Source organism: Microcaecilia unicolor, chromosome 13, assembly GCF_901765095.1.
Source record: "Microcaecilia unicolor chromosome 13, aMicUni1.1, whole genome shotgun sequence".
NCBI lineage: Eukaryota > Metazoa > Chordata > Amphibia > Gymnophiona > Siphonopidae > Microcaecilia > Microcaecilia unicolor.
In genome coordinates, this window is record NC_044043.1 from 39,344,825 (window position 1) to 39,358,781 (window position 13,957).

Consider the following 13,957-nt stretch of genomic DNA (forward strand, 5'->3'; position numbering starts at 1 on the left):
GAAAAAAAAAGGGATGCATGGATGCGAAGGGGGGGGGGATGCATGGATGCGAAGGGGGGGACATGGATGCGAAGGAGGGGGGGAGAAGAGGGCGGGCCAGGCTGGGACATGGGAGAGAGAGGAGCATGGATGCGAGGGGGGGGGTCATGGAAGGGAGAGAGGGGACTTGCTGGAAAAGGATGAATGGAGGCGGCAGGGGACAGAGGAGCATGGATGGGCATGGAATGGGAGGGCAGGGCTCAGGGAGAGAGGGGAATTACTGGAAATGGATGAATGAAGGGGCCAGGGGACAGAGGAGCATGGATGGGCATGGATTGGGAGGGCAGGACTAAGGGAGAGAGGGAAATTGCTGGATAGGGATGAATAGAGGGGACAGATGGGCATGGATGGATATGGATTGCAGGGCAGGCCTCAGGTAGAGAGGGCAATTGCTGGATAGGGAAAAATGGAGGGGCCAGGTGATAGATGAGCATGGATTGGAAGGGCAGGACTCAGGGAGAGGGAAATTGCTGGATAGGGATGAATGGAGGGGACAGATGGCCATGGATGGATATGGATTGCAGGGCAGGCCTCAGGCAGAGAGGGAAAATGCTGGATAGAGAAAAATGGAGGGGCCAGGTGACAGAGGAGCATGGATGGGCATGGATTGGAAGGGCAGGACTCAGGGAGAGGGGAATTGCTGGATAGGGATGAATGGAGGGGACAGATGGGCATGGATGGATATGGATTGCAGGACAGGCCTCAGGCAGAGAGGGGAAATGCTGGATAGGGAAAAATGGAGGAGCCAGGTGACAGAGGAGCATGGATGGGCATGGATTGGAAGAGCAGGACTCAGGGAGAGGGGAATTGCTGGATAGGGATGAATGGAGGGGACAGATGGGCATGGATGGATATGGATTGCAGGGCAGGCCTCAGGCAGAGAGGGGAAATGCTGGATAGGGATGAATGGAGGGGCCAGGTGACAGAGGAGCATGGATGGGCATGGATTGGAAGGGCAGGACTCAGGGAGAGGGGAATTGCTGGATAGGGATGAATGGAGGGGACAGATGGGCATGGATGGATATGGATTGCAGGGCAGGCCTCAGGCAGAGAGGGGAAATGCTGGATAGGGAAAAATGGAGGGGCCAGGTGACAGAGGAGCATGGATGGGCATGGATTGGAAGAGCAGGACTCAGGGAGAGGGGAATTGCTGGATAGGGATGAATGGAGGGGTCAGATGGGCATGGATGGATATGGATTGCAGGGCAGGCCTCAGGCAGAGAGGGGAAATGCTGGATAGGGATGAATGGAGGGGGCAGGTGACAGAGAAACATGGATGGCCATGGATTGGGAGGGCAGGGCTCAGGGAGAGAGGGGAATTGCTGGAAAAGGATGAATGGAGGGGGCAGGGGACAGATGGCCATGGATTGGGAGGGCACGGCTCACACTCTCTCTCTCATATACAATGTCTTTCTGACTCTCACTCTCACACACTCTGTCTCACACTGTATCACATTCACTCTCTATGTGCCACACAGTCACTCACACACTCGCTTGGTCTCATACACACACTCTCTCTCACACTGTGTCTCACATACACACTTGCACACACTCTCATTCTCACACACACACTCTCTCTCACAAACACACTCACACCCAGACTCACTCTCTCTCTCACACACTCACACTTTCACTCTGACTCTCAAACAGTCACTCTCACATACACTCTCCCAAACATACACACTCCAAGGAAAACCTTGCTAGCGCCCTTCATTTGTGTCAGAAACGGGCCTTTTTTACTAGTAATAATAATAAAACTTGTTCAGTGCCATTGCTGTACTGTTATAATGTGGTTTATAGTAGAGACAATAAAAAGCATGCAGTCTAACAGGTGTTCACTACCATCTTGATACGGTTACAAGAGATAACGATTTATAAGAGTTAGGAGATAATTATATAAACAATTTACTGTGTATAATCCACTCTTGTTCTATTGCATGGGCTTCAAAAAAAACTATACAAAGTTTGTTTTCTGCATAATCTGTCAAAATTGGTCCAATTTTAATAAAATTTGGAATATTTCATCTTGAATAAATTTGCAGTAAGCCTACACTCTTGTTGGTCACCGCGCCTAAATGACATCACTTCACTGTCTTGTTCTTCAACTGTTGTAATATTTTCTTCAGTGTGAACTGATCAGACCCTGCTGCTTCCTGACTAGCGATCAGCTGAGTCTGTTTCTCGCAATTTCTTCAAAGCATATTCTCTGTTTACCCCTTTTCCACCTCTTTTCTGGAAACCTCCCGCACCAGTCTATGAGAACCATAACCTTTCTCCAGATACAAGTTTTTAATAAGGATCAGATCCTCCTGACGGAAAACCATGGTAACTGTGTATGTTTAAAGCAAAATGGTGTGTGCGTATATCATGACGATAATTGCTGGGTGGTGGTGACATTTAGGGGAGGTGGCCAGCATGAGTGTAGGTTTATTGCACATTTATTCAGGATGATGTATCCCACATTTTAATGAAATTTGGTCAAGTTTTGACAGAGTTATGCAGAAAACAAGCTTTTCTGAAACACAGTATATACATTGAAGTACAAAGGGCAACAATTTCGCACATGAACATTACATTAACTGTGCGTGACACCTGGGCAGACTGCAAGGTACATCTGTACTTTATAAAATCCGCATATACCTGTGCTCTTACCTGTATAAAATAGTGCTTTTTTTCCCCCTTTTTCTAGGCACCCTTTTGTAGAATTGCCCTGCACAACGATAATTTTATAATTAGTTGTGCATCAAGGAGGTTTGATTGACAGGAGATGGCATCATGTGACAAGGCTGAAACCACCTATACCTAAGGAGGTTTAATTGTTTCCCTATGCAGCCACTGCCATCTTGGTACACTCGAAATAGATTGCTTTGTATGGTGACAAGCTCTGCCTACTGGCTTCAGGCCAGATAATGGGCCAAGCACGCTCCCACCATCTCCTGTCTAATTTCCTTGGTGTGCATAGCAATGTGCACCTTTGGGCATGCAAATACAACAACTATCAGCACTTATGCTTGCAAGCACATGAAGCACTTTTCTGTAAGGGCGTGCACAAGGGAGACGTGCTTATGGATAGGACATGGGCAGGTCTCCCAGTTACAGAATACTGACGTTACGCGTGTCCTTGCTGCATTTGAGCCCCCGCCGTTTCACCGAGTCTGTGAATGCCTAAATGTAAGGCATGCTGATCCATGTTATGCCAGTAATCTGTAACAGAGTCTGGGTGTCCAGGTGCCATTATAGAATAGAATCTCATCAGGTGGTGTCAGGGCACCTAGAAGAAGACACCCACATCTAGAATTTATTTTTGACTACCACCATTCAGGAGGTTTAAACTCCCCAAAATGTAAATTTGTCTCAGATGACCCTTCAGGCCTGATAAATCATCTCATAGTTTTTTTTTAATATCCTTGCGCATAGACTTGGACATATTGGGGGGGGGTTAGGATGTGCCTAGTTTTACAAAGAAATGACGGTATTCTAGCCATTGCAAACCAAAGAAAGTGAGGCAACACAAAAAAATGAAGATTCCAGAGATGTAGTATAGCGTCCTTAATTATCTCAACAATTCCGATCGCCTAGTGTGGAGGTCAAAAGAATTAGGAATCACATAGGAAAGGCCATTAACATGTATTAATCCCGTCCATACAGTATAATTTTGCTTGCTTAGAACCTTCCGCTTGTGATCTTCTTCAGATCCAAGAAGGATCTTAATTGCTCAGGTAGAAAAAATGTATACTTTGTCCCCATTCTGTTACATCCTTCTAAAACCTATTTAACCATTTAGGATGCATGTAGGGGAAAGGGAATGGACTTGATATACCGCCTTTCTGTGGTTTTTGCAACTACATTCAAAGCAGTTTACATATTATGTACAGGTACTTATTTGTACCTGGGGCAATGGAGGGTTAACTGACTTGCCCAGAGTTACAAGGAGCTGCAGTAGAAATCAAACCCAGCTCCCCAGGATCAAAGTCCACTGCACTAACCACTAGGCTACTCATGCACTATGGCTAGATTCAATAAATGGAACACACATTTAGGTGACGGGATGATCCACACTAAGCTTGTATTCTATAAATAATGCTCTGCGCGGAGTGTTAAGTACAGAATACTAGCAGTGCATATTTCACACCTAACTTTGGGTGTGAGCATTTGCTCCTACCAAAGGCTGATGAAAATGCTGCTCCCAACTCATGGCAGTCAGGAGGGCAAATGCAGGTACTCTGTAAACATCGCACCTAAATCCTAGGAATGCCTCTGACCTGCCCATGCCCCTCCCATGGCCACACCCCCTTTGGAGTTGAAATTTAGGCACATATTGTAGAATAGGGCAGATCTACGTACAACTCCAAATTACTACCAATTAAGTCCTTGTTAACTCCAATAATTGATTGTTAGCGCTGGATTGACTAGTTTTATATGTGAATCTGAGATCTGCGCCCAACTTTGGTGGACCTATACAGAATCCAGGGGGTATAGCCTATGTAGCACTTCATAGTTTTTAGTTGAGCACCTTCTTCTAAGTCTCACCCCTTCTAATGTAAACCAATCTTGGGAAAGGGAAGGGAAATGGGACTTGATATACCGCCTTTCTGTGGTTTTTGCAACTACATTCAAAGCGGTTTACATAGTATATACAGGTACTTATTTATACCTGGGTCAATGGAGGGTTAAGTGACTTGCCCAGAGTCACAAGGAGCTGCAGTGGGAATTGAACTGAGTTCCACAGAATCAAAGTCCACTACACTAATCACTAGGCTACCTCCTCCACTAGCAGCATTCCATTTAGAAACTCAAATAGTAGCAACATTCCAGATAGAATCTAAAAAGAATCTCAAATAGTAGCAACATTCCATGTAGAATGTCAAATAATAGCAACATTCCATAGAATCTCAAATAGGGAAAGGGAAATGGGACTTCATATACTGCCCTTCTGTGGTTTTTGCAACTACATTCAAAGCAGTTTACATAGTATATAAAGGTACTTATTTGTACCTGGGACAATGGAGGGTTAAGTGATTCACTCAGAGTCACAAGGAGCTGCAGTGGGATTTGAACTCAGTTCCCCAGGATCAAAGTCCACTGAACTAACCACTAGGCTACTACTACTACTACTTAACATTTCTAAAGCTCCCTGCTCAAAGAGCTTACAATCTAAAGGTCATTATTTCCCTCCATTCTAACCTAATCTAACCTGAGCATTTATATTCCGCTTAACCAAGTTAAGGCTCAAGGCAGATCACAAAAAGATAAGCGATTGGGATATAGTCCCAAGAGGACATTAATCATATTAAAAGTGCAAAAACATAGAAATCCTAAAAATTAACTACTCAATAAGTATTGTTCATACAAGTAAGGTTTCAAAAGGCATCTAAAAGTATGATAGCAGTCAACTGCTATTGCAACGGTAACCTGTTCCATAAGTCAGGTCCTCTTCCTGCAATCGATCTTTATCTTGTTGTAGATTTCCAGCAGAAAGAATTTGATGGAATTGTTAAACGAATTTCCTGTCATGAGCAGAAGGAGTAGGTTGAGAAATAAAGGGAAAGATAGTCAGGTGCCAAACCATGTAAAATTTTGAAAATGAACAATAGAAGTTTAAATTGAATTCTAGTTTTTATAGGAAGCCCATTTAATCTTTCAAGAAACGGGATGGCATCATCAGTAAATTTACCCTAAAAAAACAATTTGTCAGCCACATTCTGGACAATTTGGTGCTTACATAAGCTGGTAGTCAGCAATGAGCAGCAAAACAATATTGCACTGATCCAGCTGAGCCATAATAATAGCCTGCAATACCATTTGCAATTGAATTGAGCCCCAAAATGGTTTAATTGTATGTAGTAGTTTTAAATTGTGAAAAAGTTTTCTTGTAATTCAAAGGCTCTTAATATCTGAGTGGAGAGAGATTCAGAGTTAGCTAGTCTTAAATCTGTTGTTGGCATATGAATCTCCTGTTCTCCCACCCATAGAATATTAGTTTTGTCTGGGTTAATTTTTAGTCCATTAACTAACATCCACCCATGTAATCTTCTGTAGTGTCCTGTATCCATTTTAGAATATTGTACTTTGAAAGTGGATTTCTATATCTTTTCTCCAGATAAGCATCGCAATACACCCCTATTATTTATTTATTTATTACATTTATACCCCACATTTTCCCACTAGTTGTAGGCTCAATGTGGCTTACACATAACCGTAGGGTAGGCTGCAGTTAGCCCTTTTATGGTACCCTTTGGGACCAAAACTGATCGGATTCACTTCTGGATTCTTTTTCAAGAGAGGTTGGGCATAGAGCTGTAATTGCAAATATTGGTACCTATCTTTAACCTCCAATCCATTCCTAGCCTACAGAGTCTCCAAAGGGATCATCTGCAGGCTACCTTCTGTCCACACACATCTTAAAATCTGAATGCCCTTACTATCCCTTATTATTAATTTAAATGACCAGAGCTTCCAAGTTACCCAGTTCCGGGGGGGGGGGGGGGGGTGGAGGTTTGGGCCAGTCCTGGATTTCTGATCACATCATTCTGATGTATTATGGGTCCTTCACCTCTGATTTCAATGGGCAGGATCAGGGACCATAATTCCCATACTGCATTGGTATATAAATTTAAAACCATGACTGGCCAAAAAGTCTCCCTTCTGGAGCTGGTAACTTTGAAATGACCTCTGATAGAATACTGACCAGCAGTGAAGCATGCATCATGATTTGATGTCATATAATCTGCCAGTGGCCGGAGCATGAGTGGAGCACATGTAAATTATAGACATTATGCGTGGTCTGGCTGATATCTATGTGAGGGCATTTACGTAAGCATGATTGTAACTTAAAGGTAAGCACATTCTCTGCCCCTTGCATCACTATTCTATAAAGAAAAGTAGAGGGCTTCTTCTCATAGAATCGGCTTAAAATAGGCACCATTGCTCCATGTTCAGTGGGCCAGGTTGAGCCAGTCCTGGTTTTTCTCCCAGGACATTTACATACTTGTGGTTCAAGTGTATGAAGATGGAGTAGGAGCAAAACCAGGCCTGCTGGCCAATATTAAGCCTGCGGGAGACGGGCCAGCAAAGTCCCGCGATCAGTGCTGAGCCCGGATATTCAACGCCAGGCCGTTTCTGGTGACTGGCACTGACTGTCCGTTTTTTTGGCCGTTAATATTCAGTGCTGGCTGGTTAAGTTTATAGTGGCCAAAGATAGGACTCCTACTTAAGCGGTCCTATTTGGTTGCTAAACTTAGCTGGCGATGAGCTGAATATTCATGGCTAGCATTGAAGGGCCCTTATACTAAGCTGCGTAGGCACCTACGCATGCCAAATTGGAGTTCCCGCATGGTTACCCTGTGGCCCTTGTGGTAATTTCAATTTTTGGCACATGTCCGCAAAATATTTTATATTTTCTGGCGCGTGGCAGCTACGCACATTAAGTCGCATTTGACGTGCATAGACCATTACCGCATGAGACCTTATCACTAGGTCAATGGCTTGCGGTAAGGTCTCAAACCCAAAATGGACGTGCAGCAATTTTCATTTTGCCGCACATCCATTTTCGTTAAAAAAAAAAAGGCATATTTTGTAGGTGTGCTAAAAAGTAATTCTACGCGCGCCCAAAACACGCGTCTACACTACTGCAGGCCATTTTTCAGCACACCTTAGTAAAAGGACCCCTCAGTGTTTTTGTTTCATCTTTATCCTAAATACTTGATTTTGCTCTTTGAGATGAGATTTGGACATTATAAAGGAAGCAAAGTGTTACTCTGCAAATTGCTGCTAATTTTTGTTTAAAAGATGTGATGTACCGCCCTGCTAGGTAATGAAACCAATGCTCAGTTACAACCCCTGATGCAAGCAAGTTTGCCAAAACACAGCCTGTGTCGAGTCTTCTCATCTGTTTCAATAAAGCTGCTCCCTTCATCCCATTTTTCTTTTTGACTCATGAAATGTCTAGCTATCTCGCGCTGAATATTCGCACTTAGCCGGTTAAGTGCTATTTAACCAGCTAGGATCCAATCCTAGTTGATTAAATAGTGCTGAATATTGGCTGGCCGGAGTTATAGGATTGCCCTGTATTAACAGTATTAGTTTAGTAGGATAAGATCTAAACAAAGGTGTTTATCTGTCGTTAGGTTTAATTAACCTTTTAGATTGAAATCAGTGGCAGCTAAGATTTAATGCTAAAAAATGCAAGTGTAGTAATAACACAAAAGAGTGGATCATGCTTTTGGGCTACAAAAACCCAAGGGAGCAGTAAAGTGTAGGGGGTAAAGTACTTTTGTGTGTAAAAGAGGAAGTGGACTTGGGTGTGGTCATATGTGATAAACTTAAGGTGGCCAAAATGCAATGGCAAAAGTGAGAAGGATGCTTGGGTGCATAGGGAGAGGAATGGCCTACTGGTAAAAGGAGGTGATAGTGCATTTGTATAAGACGCTGGTGAAACCTCATTTAGAGTACTGTGTACAATTCTGGAGACTCCACCTTCAAAAGGATATAAACAGGATAGAGTAAGTTCAGTGGGTGGCTAGTAAAATGTTCAGTGGTCATAAAGCGTATGGGGATAGACTTAAAGATCTCAATATGTATACTTTGGAAGAAAGGCGGGAGAGATGATAGAGATTTTTTAAAACCTTGGTGGCATACATGCACAGGAGGCAAGTATCTTTCAATTGAATGAGGGGGCATAGACTCAGATGTAGCCTGAGCAAGTAACATCTTCGTGGAAAGGGTGGTAAACTCATGGAACAGCCTCCTGGTGGAGGTGGTGGAGATGAAGGCTGTATCTGATTTCAAAGAAAGCTGGAGACAAGGACATTGGATCTCTAGGGGAGAGAAAGAGATGACAGATGTCATGTATGGGCAGACTGGATGAACCATATGATCTTTACGTGCCCTCATTTTTTAATGTTTCTATGAAATCTACGTTATAGGAATAGAGTGTACAGCTTTATTTATTTATTGCATTTGTATCCCACATTTTCCCACCTTTTTGCGGGTTCAGTGTGGCTTACAATATGAGTTAAATGTTGGAAATACAATTTGTTACAGATTGGTTATGGATTACATTGTGCAGATTTATGTGAAACAATTGAGGTGTCCTTAAGGAATGTAACAATGGAACACAAACATTGAAACTTTGGAAGGAAACAATGGGAGCTTAGAGGGCGATAAAAAGGCATGAAGACATATGGTATATATTTTTCTGTGCGTAAAGGTATGAGTGATGTGATATTACGGGAATGAGAGTTCAGAGGTGAATGTATGATGCATTAGTGAACAGTAAGTGTGGACTTTATGTGTTTTGTTTCTTTCCGTAAATTTTTTCAAAAAGATGGGTCTTCAATAATCTGCGGAAGGAAGCTTGCTCGTTGATTGTTCTTAAGTTGCGCGGCAGTGTATTCCAAAACTGCGTGCTCATGTGAGAAAAGGTTGACTTGATGTCCATTTTTATTTTGGGACAGGCTAAAGAATGAAACACCCGTTCAGTGTGGACAGTATGATGGCCTGGTGGAATTGGCAACTATCTGTGCGTTTTGCAATGATTCTTCACTGGATTTCAATGTGGTGAGTTGGCCCTTTCTTTCACCTGCCCTTCGTTGCGTGTTCTACCTCCACAGCTATCCTGAATAGCCATGTGTTTGGAGTTCTGCATGGGTTCCACAGACCCTGAAGCAGTATTTTGAAACTTTGGCCATTGTTGGGCATGGGCCAGCTGCAAATGATGTCTCAGCACTTTTAAGTTAAGTGTGTGTCTTCCTATTTGGTATTGCACTTAACTAGCATATAATAAAAAGAGTTTCTTTTAGCTAATGAAGACAGCAAGAACTCTATTACTGCTGAAGCAGTGCAAGTTGTCTGGAGTCGGCTGAGGCTTTGTCTCCTATACATAAAAATGTTCTTGTTTAATGGTGATAGTTATATTATCTACTGAGAAGGGGTATCTACTGTTTAATGACTAGAATACCACCATTTACACACCTTCCTGTTGCCTAAAGTCAGGCAGCTCCTTATAGAAATATCCCATTGTGGCCAGTTCTAGAGGGGCTGAAGATGGTCTGAAGACAAGACTAAAATGATGCATCCTCTACACCAAAAGCCATATAAATAGAGATTTAAATCTGCAGATACTTTGTCCAGCATACTCCTCTCTCCCTGCTAAGTACATAAGTATTGCCACTCTGGATCAGACCAAAGGTCCATCAAGCCCAACAGTTTCCAACAGTGGCCAATCCAGGTCACAAATACCTGGCAAGATCCCAAAAAAGGTCAATACATTTTATGCTGCTTGTCCCAGAAATAAGCAGTGGATTTTCCCCAAGTCAATTTAATAATGGTCTTTGGACTTTTCCTTTAGGAAGCAGTCCAGACCTTTTTTAAACCCCACTAAGCTAACTGCCTTTACCACATTCTCTGGCAATGAATTCCAGAGTTTAATTACATGTTGAGTTAAGAAAATTTTTCTCTGATTGGTATCTGTATTTATTTCTCTCCTTTGCTGCCTTCCTCCTCTCCCTCTCATTTTCTCTGTCCCATGCTTAAAAAATGGAGTTCATTTCCTATTTTTATTTAATTTATTTATTAGTATTTATTAACCCAAGGTGGTGTATGGCAGGTACAATTTAACATAAAGCTTACAATTTTGTTAACAGCATAACAATAGTAAAAATGGCCAAATATAGACATAAATACAATAAATAAGGTAAACCTGAGAACAGCAAATTAAAACCTTATAATAGGACTATCATGAAACAGTATCAAGAATGTATACATTTAACAGCACTGAAATTCAAATAGAGAGAGAGAGATATATACGATGTCAGCATAATACCAATAGAACATCTAATAAGCAACGTGGAAAGCAAACCACCGGAAAGGTGGAGGTACACAGAAATCCTACGCAGGGCACAAAGCAAAGAGTAGGAAAGGTAGGCTCTTCCAAAAACCGGAGCAGACGCATACAATAAAATCAAACCTTTATTCCAAAATACCAACTAACACACTGGACTCGACACAGCTGTGTTTCGGCGCTAAACAACACCTTCATCAGGAGTCTTCTAGTGTATAGTTGAATATGTATATTCGATAATCTGTTGTGTGATGAAATCACATAAACATCAGATATGGATATTGTTCGATATCTCTGCAAAAAACGGCTCTCCGGGGAGTGCGAATCACTCCCGTGTATGACTCCAAACATCTAATAAGCACACATTAGAACATTCAAATAACATTGCTATGGTACTAATGCTTTGGACAAGATGTGTGGTACAGAATCAGTTGGCTAAACTCAAGGCAAGTTCTTTGTACAATTAAACAAGATATAAGGAACTGATGTAAGTTACAGTTACAGCTAGTTTGGGTGCAGAATGAGTGTATAGTCAGTCATCCTATGTATTAAAGACTTAGGACAAAAGCCACCTGCTTCCTGAAGTAGAGGTAGTCTAGAGTTATATGCAGGGCTTTTTTTGAGGGGGTACTTGGGGGTACTGAGTACCGGCACCTTTTTTATTGTCTGCTAAAATTGACCCATGGTTTCCAAGTTTTAATGAAAGAGCTCAGGCTGTGAGTGGTTGCAGGGGGGCTGGCTATTGTGGGGTGGGTCCCTCAGTGATCACCCCACCTCTGAAGGGTGGCCTGGCGTTTGAGTACCAGCACCTATTTTGCTAGAAAAAACGCACTGGTTATATGTAGCCCCTCGGGGAGTAAATTCCAGAGCATGGGGGCTAATCCTGAGAAGTCTCACTGAGGGGTATCACATTGTACAGTTTCTTTTGATTAGAGTATTGATAGTGATGCTCCTTGAGAGGACCTTAGGGGTCTCAGAGGTATGTAAAGGGTCATCTTATTCTTTAAGCACTCTGGCCCATTTTGTCTGAGGACCTTGAGAATCAAACATAGCGGTTTAAATTTAGACCCATAAGGTATTAGTAGTCAGTGTAGTTTTTGCAAGAAGGGTGTGTGATGTTGTCACACCGCTTGCAGCCTTCTGAATTAGTTGGAGGTGATGCAAACTCTTTTTTTTTTTTTTTTTTTTGCTTTGACCAGTGAATGTTTTGAACTTTGTAACTGTGCTGCTTTATAGAAATGCAGTATATCAAATCTAATAAATCATAGTAATATAGGAAAATAATGGCAGATAAAGACCCACATGGCTGATCCAGCCTGTATCCAGACATCCAAATACCTCAGGGGTGTAAATGAAGCACAGGAGCATTTTTTATTTTTAGAACAAGAGGGTTACCATATAAAGAGCAACATCAGAAGATAAACAGCTTGTTATTTGCAGCATTACATCAATACCCTAAGCCTTTTCAAATGAAAAATGTAACAGAAATCCAAACTATTTATTCAGGCATCAGATAGTCCTTATAAATAATTTTAATTAGCAAGAATGCCAGACATTGCAGCGTGACTGTAAGACCTACTGCTCTGTTTTCCCAGGCCCATGCGCACTTACGATACTTTTGCAGTCAGCACGCAGACTTATCTTGAATATCCAAAGTGCATTTTGGACATGTGGAGGGAACTGGATGTTTGTTTTTTTTGTCGAATTCCTTCTAATCTTTTCTGTTAGACCATTAGTGCTGGTTCCCTCCCTGTAAGATCAGATAACATTGTATATTGTATAAATCAGTTATCCAGCACCTATGCCTCTGAATTTACCTTCACTAAATCTGGAGCAGATCCCTATTTGGGGGATTATGTGCATACGAAACAGACCAAGGGTGGAAGAAGACCAAGTCCAGATGACCAGCCCAAACCAAGATGTAAGAGCTTCAATCAAAGTTTATTGGGACCCGATAAACTTTGTTTGAAGCTCTTGCATCATTTGGACTTGGTCTTCTTCCACCCTTGGTCTGTTTTGCTTGCATTCTTGTGGAAGGAGTGGACCCCCTTTTTTCTCCCTGGATTATGTGCATATCCTGCCAAATGGATTTTGATACTTTTGGAATAAATTTGAATGCTTACTCGTAGTAAATTAAGACACAGTCAGGTGGGATGTAGAAGACTCTGGATTATACCAAGTTTTTTGGATTTTTCAGTCAAAGGAGTCTACGAGAAGGTGGGAGAGGCAACGGAGACGGCTCTGACCTGTTTGGTAGAAAAGATGAATGTTTTCAACACGGATATTGGCAGCCTCTCTAAAGTAGAGAGGGCCAGTGCCTGCAACACTGTGAGTAGCCATGCAAGGTCACAACGTACACAGGATTTTCCCCCCAATTTGAAAGGCCTGGCAGCTCAACACAAGCAAACTGGGGCATGGAAAATGTTGCAAATATGAGAACAGTTAACTTTTTATTAATTCTTCCTGTACTAGTCTACTGATTGCAGCACAATACTGGAACTCTGCAATCATAGGTCTTTAATCTAGCCACTAGATGTTACTGTTGCACATTGGTGCCCTTCTCTTCCAGGGGCTGGGACTGATACCTTTGCAGTACCCCTAGATCTTGTACACCTGGACAGAAGACCACATCAGCCATGAATAAAACCCAGGATCCTCTGTATGGCAAGGTGCAATACTGCAGTCAGCCAAAAAGTGGGATAAGGAAAGCAGCTTTATTAAAGCAAATGAGGAGTCCTGACGTAAGCCATGTTTCAGCAAACTTGCCTGCATCAGGGGTCGTTCTTGAGCATAAGCAGTGATTTGCAAAGTAAAACTTTGCTTCCTTTATAATGTCCAAATCTCATCCCAACATCGAGTATTTTTGTTTCTTTGTGGAGGAGTGGCCTAGTGGTTAGGGTGGTGGACTTTGGTCCTGGGGAACTGAGGAACTGAGTTTGATTCCCACTTCAGGCACAGGCAGCTCCTTGTGACTCTGGGCAAGTCACTTAACCCTCCATTGCCCCATGTAAGCCGCATTGAGCCTGCCATGAGTGGGAAAGCGCAGGGTACAAATGTAACAAAAATAAAATAGATACT

At 42.4% G+C, this 13,957-nt stretch overlaps 1 protein-coding gene across 1 annotated transcript in view; it reads left to right on the forward strand.

The window, feature by feature from the left end:
* ATP2A3 (ATPase sarcoplasmic/endoplasmic reticulum Ca2+ transporting 3) overlaps nt 1–13,957 on the forward strand; it is a 244,389-nt gene that overhangs the window by 193,833 nt on the left and 36,599 nt on the right. The window contains exons 10-11 of the mRNA XM_030222465.1: nt 9,495–9,601; nt 13,077–13,207. Coding sequence (XP_030078325.1) covers nt 9,495–9,601; nt 13,077–13,207 — 238 coding nt within the window. The remainder of the gene's footprint in view (nt 1–9,494; nt 9,602–13,076; nt 13,208–13,957) is intronic.